General features: G+C 35.6%; 1 protein-coding gene across 1 annotated transcript; it reads right to left on the reverse strand.

Annotated features, from left to right (window-relative positions):
• Positions 1-256: 256 nt before the first annotated feature.
• LOC124645015 (JNK-interacting protein 1) lies at positions 257-11,314 on the reverse strand. The gene is made up of 8 exons (XM_047184742.1): positions 11,210-11,314; positions 10,758-11,014; positions 9,385-9,639; positions 7,087-7,287; positions 6,686-6,803; positions 5,932-6,094; positions 3,847-4,028; positions 257-3,614 (listed from the first exon to the last, which is right to left on the reverse strand). Exons 1-8 carry the CDS (start codon positions 11,290-11,292, stop codon positions 3,542-3,544), a joined length of 1,332 nt encoding a protein of 443 aa, XP_047040698.1. The 5' UTR covers positions 11,293-11,314; the 3' UTR covers positions 257-3,541.
• Positions 11,315-17,173: the final 5,859 nt, after the last annotated feature.

The raw sequence follows: 17,173 nt of genomic DNA on the forward strand, positions 1-17,173 counted from the left end.
CCGCGACGCAGGCTGTGCGTAGATTCGTCACTTCGTCAGCCAGTCAGTACAAAGGATTTTTATATAATACTAGCACTTTTTCCGCGGTTTCACCCGCGTCCCGTAGCCGGATGGTGACAAAAAAACCTTCTCCCGGGTCTAAGTTACCTCCCCTCCAATTTTCAGCCAAATCGGTCAAGCCGTTTTCATGTTATGTCATGACAACGGAAAGCGGGTTTCATTTTTATTTATATAAGATAGATACAAAAACTTGAACATCAGTCCCAAATAATATTTATTATTATTTCATGCCTTACACATTATATCGAATACGCTATGACATTTATTGGAAAAATAAATATAATTTTTGTTTGTTTTTGTTAGAGTCACAGCTTTGTTCAGCTTTGTTGAGTATGTTTGCTTTTTGCTGATTATTATAAATGTATTTACATACAAATTGTGGAAAACGTTCACATTGCGTAGGAAACACTTATTATTTTTTATATTCTTAGTCTTTCTTATTATATAATGATTGTAAAAAAGTCGCTGATATCAAATAACTAATAGTGCAAACATTAAAGGATCTTAAAATTAAAACAACCATTTTAATTGAATTCTTAAATTATTACATAGATAATAATGATTTAAATAAATTTCGTTAGTAGGCGGATTAAATTCGATAATAATCGATATTAAAAATTAATAGTAAATATTTTTTTGCACCAATTTTAATTTGTGACTGTTAAGTATTTCCATTATTTAAGGTTACTGAAAACTGAAACGCTTAGCTTGAATTAAAAAAACATTCCTTCTTAAAGTAGCAATTGATTATTTTATACGTCGTCGATCGAAGTCTTGAACTCGTGAGATGTTGTGTATTCGTATGTTAATTATTCCGAGTTTACCTACATAAATCACCGTATTAATTCTCTTCGAAGCAAAATATATCATTCGGATTACACAAAAGTTTCTAATTCGCTGGTTATAGAGTTGATATTTTATGAATCTATGTATAGATACATATACAATTAATGATTTTAATAATATTTTCATTCTTTGTAGGCAGTTATAGGTGAAGTTAACCAATGTGTTCTCAGCGCAATATGAACGATTCCTCATAGAACTATTTACATTCAAATATAGCGCTATAGTTACGACGTACGTGTATACAGCGAGTTAATTATATAACATTGCACAAGCAATGGCTACTATCAGTAATTATCTACCAATAATGAAGTAAAATCTTACTGAAGTGCATTAGATATCTGTACATTTACCTAACCAATATAAATAGCTACGAACATTATTGTTACAACGGATTAAGCATATTGATAGTAATACTTAACTGTAGTATACAAATTAGCATTCAATCACACTACCTTTTCAGAAGGGGCTGATTTTAAATACTTTTATACCTAGGTACATAAAAATCAACTGTTTATATCACAGTGGTTGAGAATCAAGTTATAAGTAATGATTTAGATTTCATGCTTCATAATATTTTTTATTGATATGAATATACTTTTTTCATTTGATAGCAAAAGAACCTTTGCTTTTGTCGCTAGTCAATGCCAGTCATTTGTATTTAGCGCATTTAAAGTTTTATTTTTTAAACATATTTTTTTATTAGATATTATCGCTTTTTAGAGTTGACACATTATAAAAAATTACTTTTGTAGTATGTAAAATATCTATCTACGCACTTGTATATTTGTTAATCAGTCACAATGCAATAAGTTACAGTAATATAAAACGTTTTATACACAAAATATTTAAGATGTAAAATGCAGTCCGCATTTCTGGGAGAGCAAGCAATGTCCAATTTGTTTCAAGGGGTAGCTACATCGACCGGGTATCGTGTTTTTTTAGTTTTCGCCACTGCAATTCCTCCAATAAATCATTCGGCTATCTCCATAGTATAGCCATAATTGTATTTCTATTTTTACCTTATCGTAATTATCTCATGTTGAATACCGTAAAGTTTTTTTTTATTAACATGCCTGAGAGTATGTTTCGTCCATACCATGGGACTACATTCCCGATTTTTGGGAGGCTAACGTGGGGCCGAAATCAACACGCTGAAACCCTTTTGAGACAACTTTAATGAAATGTCGACACGCAAATGACAAAACCCACGATTATCCCTATGGCACCTGCTGATGACAATGTATTAAATACATTAAAAAATGGCAGGTGGAGACTCGCCACCTCACTTCCTGAGCCCCCGGGAATCAGTCGCTAAATTGCAACAAGAGGGCAACAGGTACATGAGCGGCTGAAGGGGGAGGATACCTCGGAGGACTTTAAACGCAGATCACGCGCTCCCTGTGGGTCCAGCATCACCGGCCCACTCGCCACTTACCACGAGGCACCTACCCTCCGAGCAGGGCTGCTAACTCTACTCTCGCGACTCCACTCTGAACGGCCAATGAAGGCAAGCCAGAGGCGGGAGACCTTCCCCTGTCATGCTTCACTCTAGCCGGCCGGAGATGGGGGACAGTATACTCTCCCTGGAGTACTCGGTATATATAGCCCCGCTGGGTCGCTACTCCCTGTCATCCGCCTCAGATGTCCTGCGGGGCATAGAGTATTATTATTATGATTGCCTTTGCATAACGCCCCACCGGACACGGCTGTTTCACAAGCTGAGTTCAGACATACGGCGAGGTATGCCCGGGTGTCCCCGTTATTAAGGTTTGCTGGTAGACCCAGTAGATCCCACGTGAAAGGTGTTAATTTACTTTCCATAAAATAAAGTAAAAATAAGGTACGCAACAGGTATCTTAATTTTGTGTATAAAACGGTTACAAATTATGTATGTATATTTTCACAACAAAAATAAAGAATACGCACTGTGTCATGCGTTTATGTGCTGAATTGACACACTTTGTCCCCGAGTGTATCTGTCTTCGGTGTCTACTGTTTGCCTACTGTATTTTAAATCTTACCATATTATTTTAACAAAAAAAATCTGTTGCTACCGGGATCAAGAGCAGAAGGGTGATTTATTTTCTCTCGTATCTATAAGTACTAAAAATACTAAGGGTTAACAGAGCCATCGAATTTGTATTGTTTATACAATAAGGCTGTGATGACAAATACATAATGCAATATTATATCATAGAATATAAATAGATTGAGACCTAATCACTCGTTATGTAGAACAATTAAGAATGCATGTGCTGTAAAAGTGTATCAATTTTTTTTTATAATCTTTACTAACTACTGTAATTTAAATAAACAGTTTTTTGTTTTGACGCTATAAGAATAGAAAAATGAAGCTCTCAATCTATTTATTAGGCAAGATGTAACAGCGAATTCCATTAATTTCAGATAAAAAAAGGAAAATAAATAGGCTATCCTTGAAATGGCTTCTACCAATGGATATTAATTTAACTTTTCAGCGCAACATTAAAAGTAGATTGCTAAAATCTATGACTTAAAAAATCGAATATTTCGATCATTTGTCTCCAATGCTAGTTGCGGAAGGTAAGCTACTTGTATTCATACATTGTTCATATCCTAATACATTATTGGTTTTATATAGATATCACTAAAGTATCTATTCTATGTAAATATCCTCAATAGGGTACGCCGTTTCTATGAAGGTTTGGTAGAACCTGTGGAAAGCCCTCCTGAAATAGAAAGAAAACGCGCAATTAAATTTAAGGTTAATATACCTATAGATAATTATGCTTACAAGATGTATTTTAAGTACAAGTATTTTGAGAGATAAGAAAATTTGCTGAGTGGCGTGGCTCAAAAAAGTAAAGTACAGATAGAGAGGGAAATGGTTTAGGGACAGCTTTAAAAACGCTCGTTTGTATATCTGGTCACTGTCAACAATTGTACGGGAAATACACTCACCCCACAGCTTCTGCTACAGGCCTTGTGGATTCTTGTCCCCTAAATACGTGGCATGCAAATCTCTGCAGTGTCGGATGCTTCGTGATAAATCCCAAGTATCTATGATCACGCGGGTGGAACGCACAAAATGAAACGTTCTTCAACGAGTAAAAGTAATCGATGCAAGGCCCGTTCCGATTTCTCTGCAAAAGAAACATCAAATTAAAACACACAAAATTGGTTCGTTGACCTGCGTATAAGGATTCACAACTTTCTGAGTGCTCATTGGCTGGTTTGGCTTAAGCTTATCTTTAATATAATATAACATTATAAAGCTGAAGAGTTTGTTTGTTTGAACGCATTATCTTAGAAACCACTGGTCCGATTTGGAAAATTCTTTCAGTATTAGATTGCCCATTTATCGGGAAAGGCTATGTTACGCTACGCTAAGATTAATAGGAACGGAGCAGTGATGAATAATGTTCCAAAAAATGCATTATTTGCGCGGTGTTTTTATAAACATGACATTAATCCTTATCCAAAGAAATGCATTATACATCACAAGTATTTAATTTACAACAAAATGGTCCTTTACGTCGTTCGATTTAAATGAATATCTTAGGAGATAAAGCAGTTTTAAAATAACAACACAGCAAAATAATGCTAAGTGCAATCTCAGTATTTTTGATTCTCTTACGCAGACGCGGACGACGTCGCGAGCATCAGCTAGTTTATTAATATCTATTATTATCTTCCCCTGCATAATTTTCACATTTTGGTTGATTTTCAACAAAACAGGTTGTTACGAATGGAAAATCCACTACAGAACGCCTATAATAAAATACACTTGTAAACATCAATTCGCTTCTTTAATGTTGGTACTGAATGTTTGTAGGCGCTTTACCGATTCCGGCAAGTGTTGTAAAATGTATGATTTAGGTAATTATAAGTAAGTACCTATCTACTAAAAATATTCTCTACATATTTACTCGACTTTATACTGATATGTCCTTGTTTTAATTTAAATTTATAAGCAAATGACAATATTCAAGTTCATTTAATAAATATTTATTTATAGTATTAATACACACCTAACGTCGAAAACCACAGAACAGTTCGCAGCGTTGTATGTATACAATGTTCTTAACGCTTCCACAATATCTATTATTTGTTTATTAAAATATGAAATATATTTTCAAAGTTTGAAAAATGTTGTCTACGTAAACATTATTTCTAACTCGACTGAAACCATGCACCTAATAAACTATATCTTATGGTGTAAACTTACAATAGATTAATGGTTTGACTATCGAATAATCTGGAAGATTTTTCGGTAAACTTATATTAGATTCGTACTATTCGTACTACGTATAAAACGTGTGCCTCATCTTGTCATAACGATTTTTTCCAATTCTATAATACTGGGTCCTGTCTGTTATCTCAACATCTTTGGAAGTCTTAACGGATAGTCAGAAGCCAGAAAGTATGCCTACCGGTCTTACTAAAGGGTATTTAGTGGCCCGGGTGACGGTGTTGAAGAGGTTAACACTGGTAGTCAGCTTCATTAGGTAAGACTGGGAGCCGACTCCAACATAGTCGGGAGATGGTGAGGCAGATGAAGATTCAGAATGAAATTAATTTAGATGCCAGTAGGAGGGAGCCTGCACAAGGGGGCTTTATTTTTTATTCAGATGAAAATGTTACTCGATCATAATTATGCGACGGTTTTAAGTCAGCAGTGAGTCCTATTTGCTTTCGTTGTTGATGACAAATTCATAAATTGGTCAAATAAAGTTCCTTATTATAGTAGTGTAACCCTATTATTGCTACATCGCACTCCGTCTTGTTTGTCTGTCCGTTCGACAGTCACCAGGCTTCATCCTAACAAACTAGTTAAACAGTTGAAATTTTCACAGGTGATGTATTATTTTTGCTACTGTAATAACAAATACTGAAAACAAGGAGAAAATAAATAATTTAGGGGGCTCATGAAACTAACGTGATTTATTAACCGTGCGTTCGTGCGCGAGTTCGACTCACACTCGACAAATTAGACTTAATTTGGAACATGAATTTCGTCTAAGCAATATATTATAAAACACTTACTGCGGGTTTCGATCGATCAACCATACGAAGTCCGTGATCAGAAACTTCTAGTATGCACGGCTGCATTGTGGGCTCTCCATTGCATTCCGAAACTATCTTTCTCACGGCTTGGCATACAACTCCTGTTCCTTTATGAGCAGAAGTTTCTACTGAGCCCATGTACCTAAAACAAAATATCAAAACAGATATACAGTTAAAATAATATCATCATTGCTACTTTCACTCATTCGGTCACTCACACAGTCGGTTTTCATCACTCGATAGCGTAATTCAAGAGTAAGGTTTTAGTATATATTTTTAAAAGTTTTTGTGATTATTTCTGAGTGCATTTGTTGAAGGTGTCGGGAAAAATAAGCCGTTTTGAGATATAGGTAATAAAATAATGTGTGCATAGTAGAATTGTGAAACAGGAAAATATAGTTCTACAGAAAAGTCCGCGGTGACATATGTCTACATTCGAAGGTTGACATACATACTTTATCCATTTTAATACTTAAAAAAAAACCCGCGTAAGAAATTGCGGGCAACGGCTAGTCCAAAGAGTAATCAAGATTGCCTTTTTCTCACTAGTGAATAAAAAATGTGCTCACTGTTTTTAAACAGCAAAACCTACATGTTTGAACTGAATTGAAGCTGAACAATTGATAAGAATGTACGTGCGGCCCTTTGGTACTTTCTAAAAGGTCTTGGAATTTCAAAGTTCAAACACTGTCACGTATTTACTAAAAGAAGAATAAAATACAGGTCAACTTACGCCAATAGATATCGTTCTTTTTTGTCTTTAGTATTTGCGGGATCGAAGTCGTTGTAATCCATATCGACTGCATACGCTGACGGAAAAATACCTTGCTGACCTGTCCTTAAGTTCACGCCTGAAATATTTAAATATCTTTTATGTATTTTTGTTTATTCACAAATGCTATCTTTGCTCATTTATACTGTTGAGGATTTTTACTATGATTTTCAATTTATAAGTTGATTAATGCAATCTTAATATAGTATCTGACAATGCCGTATGCGTAGCGAAATATTGGGCTTCCAAAATTTAAGTTGCCATCGACTCGCCAAGAAGAAGAAGTATTACAGCTACTCTCAAGCTCTTGGGATTACCAGCTATATAGCATTACTATATAATGTAACGTCGTTGATCATTACCTTCACACCATAAATCTTCAGCTTCCTTCTGCACGTAAATAGGGTCACCAATTTCCACTTCTATTTCATCGTGATGTCTAGGATTAAACTTATGTAGGCCTCTGTGCGTAGCTTCGAGCATTTCTAGCTGACTGTGAGGAATGTTTGTCACATTTCCGGCGAAGTTCAGCCCTGTGATGCTGCAGCTTGATGCGGGTGATACTGGAATTTAAGAGAGCAAGTTAAATACATTTATAATGATAACTATATTTTGGGTTTAGTAAGGGTAGCTTACTGTCCAGCCAAGTTTAAATACAAAAAAAAATAATGAAAAAACGGTATAAATTCAAATGTTATTTCTATCCCTTTTGCAGAATTATGTAACATTTATATAATTAGTGATTGCACTGTGTGGTGACTGCTATTTTTGCTATGAGGAAGGCGACACCTAGTTCTAACCAAAGGTAAAAGGATATAACTAAAATAAAAGTGTAACCGCATGTAGCCGGCTACACCTTGCTTAAGCCAATATGCTAAATACATATTACATAAAATAAATGATAAAATATTATTAAATCTAGTGCCTACAGTAAATGGGCATATTCAATAGTATGGCAAAAATTTTGCTTTACGTATTCGGCGTATTAAGTATATAGTAGTGGCATGATTTTTTAGACAAATATTTCATGTGTGAACCCACCCCTGTGGATAGCACTAGCAGTAAATACAACTATTGCCCACGGGACGTAAAGCACACTTATGTACAAATATCTTATGCAGAGATAATGGTTATTACTTTATGGATACATCTTTTATGTGAAGATCAGCACAAAACTGGACTATAATTAACCTCAGGAAATAAAAAGCTGCAATTTATTTGAAAACGCAATAAAAGTCTGGTAAAACTGAGGTCCAATAAACATCCAGATCAGCCTTTTGTACATTATGCCATTTAAGTAAAGGTGCTAGAATTCTAAGGTGTAAATGATAGTGCAGCAGCTAAAAACTGAATTATTAAAAAAATAATTTATATTATTACAATAACGAGGTTAGTTCATGATGTAATCTTAAATTATATGAAATCATTAGCAATAATAAAGGTAAATTCTCGATTTCTGATTCTAGATTTTTTCTTCCAGAATTCCTGTTGCTATTATGGCGAGATTCCAACAAAATAAAACCGACTACGCGTCGACACAAGTCCACTGCTAGCATAGCATGCGTTCGCGAAAAAAAATAGTTATTTGTTATACAAGTGTGCAAAGTTGCTTTTTAACCGCGGGCTCAATTTTGATGACCGAGCAAGCGAAGGATTCTAAAATTGAGACACGAGCGTAGCGAGTGTTTCAATAATTAGAATCCTGAGCGATAGCGAGGGAATCAAAAGAGCACAAGGTGAAAAATCTTTGCACTCGAGTGCAACACGTAACTTTTCATCCCACCTCATCGAGGAAATTTTTAAAGTCAAAAAAAGAAATTGGCACGCACGTCACACATGGCAAATTAAAAAGATGTATTAAAATTTATTTATGCAAAAACTCAGCTTAAAAATGCAATGAAGTTTAAAATCAACCTCAAAACAATAAAAAATAATAATTTCATCCCACTTCATCGAGGAAATTACTAAATGCAAAAAAAAATAAAATGGCGCGCACATGTGAGTATCAAATTAAAAAGAAGTACCTATTAAAGTTCATTTATTTGAAAACTCAGTTTAAAAATGAAACGAGCTTAAAAATCTATGTAAAAACAATAATAAAAATTACTTAATTAATTGAATAATTATTTTAAGCAGTATTTTATTTGTTTAATATGTATGTGTTTGAAAAGTTTTATCAAGATTGTCACAAATGGAGTATTGCACACGATGTTCTAAATTCAAATCACTTTGCCGCTCTAGAGGATAAAAACAGCTTTTGCGCTCAGATATCAAAAGGTAAAACTACTCTTTCCGAGATGGTGGGATGAAAAATATTTTTGCTGGAGGGGGAGTTGACCAGATTTTTTTTGTGTGCGTTACAGTTCCACTCATCGATGGAATCTCGCCACACGATAGTGAAAAGCATGACATCCTTACCTGGAAATGACTTCTAATAGCCAAGAGCTTTTCCTCGACAGCTTATAGTAAATAGTAAAATATATTTGAATAAACTTGAATTAGGTTTTTATAACGAAACTATGAATTGTGAGTGTTACAAAATCCGCTGTGGAGATTAGGCTATTGAATAAAATAATTATTTCCAAACAGCATAACAGCACCTCGCCCAAAAGCCAGCACCAACAGTAGCAATCGAATAAACATTGAATAGATGTACAAACCATTCTGTTGAAGCGGCGTTGGCGATATACTCTTCGGTCCCGTATCGATCGGCGAGTGAGCCGTGCTATGACCGCTGTCTACGTCGCCGAGGCTTTGTAGTCTCTCTGAGTCTGGGCTAGAGTCTTCGTCTAGAAGGTACCCGCATTTGAGCACAAGGAGGGGTCTTGTATGACATCCTGGCCTGAGGAGAAGGCCGGTGAGAGCTCCTAGCTCGTCTGCTAGGGACGCTGGCTGGCTGCATGCTAGTATTTTTGCTGAAAATATTGAATTCGTCATCAGTGGCTTTCGGTTTTAAAAAATCACTGATGATGATGTCAATACTGAGGTCATTCACAAGCTAAACGCAGACTTAACGTATGTTTTTGTTTTCTTTCATATCAATGATTTCATTTAAATTGTCATACTCACTTAAAGGTTTTTTACAACCAATTTTAGATGATGGATAGTAATAAATTAAACAAAGTAATCATTCATCAGTTTAATAAAACTTGAGATATAATTTTGTATACCGCTATCTACACTAATCGCAAGCACTATTTTGTAATCCTGTGTATTCATTCAAAACTTGATGATTTCCAATAAACTTATAGTTGATATCAGTAGATGATGTGTTCGGAACTGTGTCTCAGAGCCATGTACTTCGTGCATACTCCTAAATCTAACCTCATCCTGCAAATGGCAGCCATTTTGTTCCCTTTAAAGTGTTATTTCCAAGTCTATCGTTACCAGGCGATCAACTCGTGGATGGCAATTGTGGTGCATTTTAACATTATAATGTCATATGACTTGTCATCCAGTTTAATCTAAACTGTTGATACCACAACTGTTGTTCTATTCTATTCATAATTAAGTGGGCGAATTCAATGAATTGTTTTAATTATAACATTATTATTATGAAAATTACGTAAAACCTTTCAAGTTATACAGACTAGACAAAATGTCATACTAAAATGGTTTGAGTACTCTGAGTTCAGTTTATACATCTATGACAGTAGATCGTCTTTCATTAATTAATAACTCATTATTATCTCAATTCAGGTTTATTATTATTATACCATTAATATTATTGCTAGGATAATGCAATAACATACTTTTTTAGAATTATGCTACTTATTCATACACTTGTAACCAAAACAAATAACGTATGATCTATATCAAAAAACATTACTAAACGCTAGCAGTAGTTGTACTATAATTTGTAGAGATTGTTTAAAAACAATTGCAGAGGCGCTGTTGCAGTAATACAATACACATTGTGTGCACACCATTATACGACGCAAGCCTTTTATGTAAATCGATGACCTTTCCCTATCACAAATGGGATGAACACATGACATTGTACTTATAAGACATAATGACACAATTTACTCACATTTTCTGTTCTTGGGAATCTCTGGCAGCTTTCTCCGTTTTCGTTCGCCATTTGTGAATGAGTAATGCTGTGGGCTCCGCTGAGTTTCCGTTATATCTGGCTGAGAAGGCGGTGATGCGACATCATCCTTGACTGGTTTGGTTGTTGCATTTCCATCCACCATACATGTGTGCATGTCCTCTTTAGGTTCTTCTTCCGGCGAACACTCGCTTTTGGAAGATGGGGAATCATCGTCCAATCCCACATTTGGCACTAATCTGAAAAAGTAAAAGTTCTTAGAAATTGTTGGTTTACAGTATATTTGATATAGTTCGGGTATTTTAGCTTTAATCTGTACTGCGCCTCCAAAATCTTTACTTAAACTCACGTGACAAATTACTCCGAGGTCAATGTGAATTCTTAAGAGAGCTCCTAGGTGCCGATTCGAAAAGTATGTGAATATGTGTACTTACGAGTAAAACGGCGTCGGGGCCTTTATGTGTTGCGGTAATCTATCGAAAACACGGCGAAATTCTTCAAATTCGCTATCAGCCATGTCGCTTTACACCTGATTGTTGGGTTGAGAGAGTGCCGCATGCGCGACGTGCTCCCCGCAACTGTATCGACCGAGTACGAGGGCCGCGGCGCTCAGTGCGCATGTCCAACCCCTGTGCGCGCACCGCTTCACCCCGCAGGGCGCACGCGTGCATTTGTCACCCCTCACTTAGACATAGCTTCGTACGGGTGGTGCATCAGCGGAAAATCCATTCAACACTTAGGGCTGAACTTCTATTCAAAAAATCCTAACGCAAATTATGCACACCTTACTATAGCGAGGTATTCATACACCTCAATAGGTGCCTTTCTTAATCATGTGTCATTCTTAGTTTTTTATCATATGGCACCTTATACAGATTTATTTTTATCTGAGAATAAAAAACAATTGGTCCACGAAACCACGATAGGTCCAAATATCCATAGAAATCCGTATTTTGCATATATTATTTGTAAATAGATAACAAAAATGGAATATTGTCAGTCAACCCTGTATTTTATCAAGGAGTGGTTTCCTACAAGCAAAGCGTAGTTGCTCGCAAACACGTTTACTGATGAAGATATTGTTTTCGATACAATAGGAAACTAAGCAATGCGGTCATAACCCTAGGCTTATTGTGTATCTCAATGAATCTAGGTAGGCGACTATAAAAAGATTTATACTACTTCCTACTATAATCCTACTTAATATTATAAATGTGAAAGTTTGTGAGAATGTATGGATGTATGTTTGTTATTCTTTCACGCAAAAACGGCTGAAACGATTTGGTTAATATTTGGTATGTAGGTAGGTGATACCCTGGATTAACACATAGGCTACTTTTTATCAACACAACACGCGGGCAAAGCCGCGAGCGGAAGCTAGGATGAAATAATTCGTAGATAGACAAGGCGCCCCTAAAGGCACAATATGAGCAACAATCTTGTCATAAAGAAGGTACTTAATTTATTTTGATTTGTAAGCTTCCAAACCTCTGCAAGAAAAATAAACATCATTTTTTTTTATTTCTATTCATTTTTATTCTTTCTGTGCGTCGCCTGTTTTTCAGATGCATGGACCGGTTTTTTAGTTACCTTTATATAATCGGTGTATGCACTCCATGGAAGCAGGTGTTATATATCGTCATAATTAATACAAGATACTTTCTACGTAATAATAATATTCTATATCTAGCTAAACAACTTAAAGTGTATCAATAACTGAGGGATAATTTATTTTGATTCGAATTCAATATACAATACGCGGACTTCTCACGGTACCTAAAGGTGTTGATACAACATCATGAGATTTTGAACTAGTCTGTCGTTCGCGCCACCGAGACATGCCTCAATCGCGACACGATCTAACAACAAATCATCCATAACAAACTTTGTATTGGTACAGTCAACTTCAGGTCAGTGGTAACAGTTTTAAAGGAAAATCGTACTGATTACTATTGAGTTAAGGTGCATGACAGTTACCACTGATGTGCGGTCTACCGTACCGAACTTCATGACAGACGCCTTAATCATGATATACAAATACCCTAATAAAATGATTAAAGAATCAGAGATATGGTAAATGAGATGGCCTAAAAAATTTTTCTGAAATACTATTTGAGTAGACACACAATGCCTACAATTTCGATAGGATAGTTTATATAAAAAACTTAGTTAAATAATAAAATTACATGACAATGATAAAATATTATGATAACACTTAATTAACACAAATTAATCAATTGGATCGTTATTGGAAGCATTTTTTAGAAAAAATCTATCCTACTTATAACTAATATTATAAATGTGGAATTTTGTGAGAATGTAAAGATGTATGTTTGTTATTCTTTCAAGCAAAAACGGCTGAACCGATTCAGTTGAAATTAGGTATGTAGATAGGTGATACCCTGGATTAACACATAGGCTACTTTTTATCAACACACCACGCGGGCAAAGCCGCAAGCGGAAGCTAGCATATACATATATTGTTTAGTATACGAGTACTTGTGTGAAAAGTACATATATAAACCTACCGAGATTGTTTTCCTTTTTATGTTCCTTTTTAAATTATTTTTTACCTTGCATGTGCTTGAAATCTAGTCTAGATTGCTAACCATTTCAAGTTTATTTATGGTTTTCAGTGGTCTATAAAAAACATGGAGCTCGAGAGGCTCTTATGGGTTGGTAGTTACTATTGTAGTGGCTGGTGGAAGAGCTTAGCGTATTGACAGAACTCTTGGGACGTGCCCTCTTTCCGACTCCTAGGATGAGCGATTACGAACTAACGCAAATACTCTAGTCACTGGTTTTTTTTTAGTTATATTTGGGGTCTATGTCTGTCTACAATCACAGAATTTAGAAAGCGATTTGTCATTGATATTATTTGGATCTTGACCAGCATAAAATAAGGTTGTTGAGTGGCTCTGTGACAATTTTGGTATAATATAATATAATTGGAAATACCGGTCAGTATCGCATAGTTTCTGAAGATTCAAATTCTGATTTAGGCTAGCACTGTCTCCATAGAATTTCAGCAGCCGTTTTATCTTCAATCGTGCTTGCTCCGCGCGATAAAAATCTGCCAGTGTCTAAGCCTTAGACAATGGCAGATTTTAGTCGCGCGCAACCGCTCGTGTACTGTACTACACTTTTGTAAAGAAGACAGTTCAGCAGCTAAGGATCAAACTGCTCCATGATTATGTCTATTCTTATAAACACTGATGATTTGATTCGATGTTGGTGATGTAATTCGTTCACGAGAAACCGTACGTCATCGTCACCGGTTGCAGCTTTAGTATAAATGAAAAATTCCAGTCAAAATACCTAGTTTGCGACGTAACACCTTCGCCTTGGCTTCGCTCCAAATTACTCACAATCGGCTTTGAGACATTCCGACTTACGTCCGCAAGTGGGATTAGAGCAAAAGTTTACTGACCCGGTATTGCAATATGATGTTTTTTTCGAAGTATAGCAGTTTTGTGAAAACTTCTATAGCGGCGCTGTACACTTTTTGAATAAGGGAATTATAAAATCGCGACAAGTCCACCACGTGACCAAAGACCGTAAGACGTTCGGCGGACGACGTGTTTTTTAAGGCTGCTTTCAAACCAAAGTAAATGTCAACCACCGAATGTCAGCGTTAGTCCAAAGTGACTATTCCACGCAGACGAAGTCGCGGGTGGAAGTTAGTATAAGATTAAATTTCTGTGTTATTCTACCTGGCGCTAAAGCTGGATAGGCCACTGTGCAGGTGCTCTCTCATATAAAAAAACTCAAACTCCACGAGCTGTTCGGTGTTTCAGGCCGAAACGCTTGCAATATTGCACGCCTGCTAGCTGCTTATAGACTCCCCCTACCATAATCCTCTCAGACTGCAAGTCCGCCCGGCGCCCTTACGGAACTGGCAAACCCCTTTAGCTTGAACCATTATGCCACACAAGTCCACATTCTCCTCTTGAACGCAGAGTCTGCTGGCCTCAGTGTATCGTTCTGGCAACGAACTGGCTGATTTCGCCAGTTTAGCCGTTATGAGAAGCTCCAAATATATTTAGCTTCAGTCAAACTAATCACTTAATATTTATCTAACTATGGCTACCACAAATCATTCTTCACCGCTTCCATATCACCCCTGATAATCTGTATCCGTGTGACGCTGTGGCTCAGCATTCAGACCTCGAAATATCTATATCTATCGCGAATAAGGAACTTAATCAAAGCACGATTGCTCAATTTTCATTACTTTGTTATTCATTTCCGACAAAAAAATAGGCAAAAAAGAATAATAAAATAAAACAAATTAATATTATCTATTACTATAAAAAAACATAGAATACTTATTAAAAAAATTGGAAAAAAAATACGGCTAATTCCATTTTCAAAATTTTCTTTAACAAGGTAGATTAGACCAGCTTCACCTCGTATTTCCAAAATAAAATATAATTTCAGACGGAAGGGTTCCGGATTATTCTGTTTCTGGTAAGGAATTATAAAAAAACAAGTAATATAATGAAGTAAAATAAAGCTATTGAGCATGTTTATTTATTTACGACTACTAAACGTTGTTTAAAGTGTAATGCTTATTGAATAAGAACACAGTCTAAATAATACCGAGCGCAAAATCGTCGTAAATCATAAAGGCGCTTGAGAAGTGTCTCTAAGGAAATTGAATTAAAAGCGCCTTCGGTTGCGACTCAAGTTAAATATTTATTTATTTGCCGTCACAGATTGGTATTTATAAAGGTTTGTTATTAATTGCTCACAGTCTGAATGAATATACCAAAAAAAAGAAAAAATCTGGTTTATGAAGATTGTGTTGTTTTTTTTTGTATGTTGATCTATTAGTGAACACAGTAAAATACTATTTCATACGCGTAATAACAATACGCGTAGTGGAAATAAATCATGATAACACAATATTTTTACTAGAATCACTTCTATTTTACCGCGATAGGTGTTTAATTTGTAGCTATTTAGCATTACTGTGAAAAGGATTCTGAGATTAACAAATGAATTAATAAATTGATTTACAAAACTTTGCTATAAGACCGACAATCTTTATGAAACAATTGGTTAAATTTAGAAGTGAATAGGCGAGTCTAGACCCATCACTCGGCGCTGCAGTTGCCCTTCTCGCATTACAGACGGAAGAAAACCTGTTCACAAAAAACAGATCCGACTTGAATAACATACCTGAACCTTCTTCTAAGTCCGACAAATACTATGGCAAAAATCACATAAAGATCGGTTCAGCCATATGTCAGATATTCGCGTCTAATCGCTAAACTATTAAATAATTCAGTTTATGTTATAACATGATCTATTAGTCGTAAGCCAGTAGGGATGTTACATTAATTTCACTGTGTAACGAGGCATGAACCAGTCAAGATAATACGGAACGTGACTTCAGAATGTGCTTTGTGAGAGTCATGCAAAACTGTCATGAGGGCTGTATCTAATTTTCCTATGTCCAAGGACATTTAAATAAGATATAACGAGGTTCCTAACGAACAAAAATTAAGCAAGAACAAAGAGCCCAACGCCAGTTTTCAATCAATATTACATCAAATACTCAAAAGATTACATTTTTATCGGCGCTTCTCTTCGCTGTGTCGTCGTGTATTTGTATTCAATAATACTGTTATTACTTTGTACTTGAAAATGATTAAGCAAGAATTGTTTTATTTTTATTTTTTGTTAATAAGTACCATTTATTAACCGATTACGATATATTACAACTTAATGTATTAAAATATTACGAGTAATTAAAAAAAAGAAAAACGGATTTCGTTGTCGTAAACTAACCGTTTTTATTTATTAACTGACCTCCAGCAAGAAGGTGGTTCTCGATCCGGTTGAATTACATGTCTTTGTTACTCTATTTTTTTTTGAATTTAGAAAAATAATACTTAATAATATTAGATTTTAGGAATTGAATTTATTTCACGTTAGCAGAACATTTTTAAGTGGTTCAGCAAAGAGTTCGAATACATTCTGTCTGGTGGCTTTATTCCCAGGTTTGAACATGATAGGGCTGCTAGCGATAGCACGCAGGGCCTCTGAATCCATTCACCCAAAATTATTTAAAAAACTGCTCATCTTCTACTGTTTTGCAAATGTTTGACCAACCTATTTTTACTATCCGCACACGAACGATATAGGGTGAATAAATGGAGGGGGCCTTCTTCATAATGAATGATAGGGGATGCTCTTTTCTCTAAACAATGGTAATAAATACAGTGACTGGATCGCTTAGCGCCCGTCAGCCAACGGCTAGGAGGTAGCAACTATTACAGTGTGGGTAGCGAACGTGTAAACGTTTGTACACGTTGATGCGAAATCCAAATAATATCGAATCTGCTTTATTTCTTTATTTTCATTTAAGGTTATAAAAGTAGAGGCTAGCT

This window comes from Helicoverpa zea, chromosome 31 (genome assembly GCF_022581195.2).
Source record: "Helicoverpa zea isolate HzStark_Cry1AcR chromosome 31, ilHelZeax1.1, whole genome shotgun sequence".
Lineage (NCBI taxonomy): Eukaryota > Metazoa > Arthropoda > Insecta > Lepidoptera > Noctuidae > Helicoverpa > Helicoverpa zea.

Coding starts and splice junctions, on each gene's coding strand:
- LOC124645015 (XM_047184742.1), bottom strand. CDS start 11,292: ATGGCTGATAGCGAATTTGAAGAATTTCGCCGTGTTTTCGATAGATTA. Junction 7,288..9,384: donor AACGCCGCTTCAACAGAATG/GTTTGTACATCT, acceptor CTTAAATTCCAG/TATCACCCGCATCAAGCTGC. Junction 4,029..5,931: donor TTGATCGATCGAAACCCGCA/GTAAGTGTTTTA, acceptor TTTCTTTTGCAG/AGAAATCGGAACGGGCCTTG.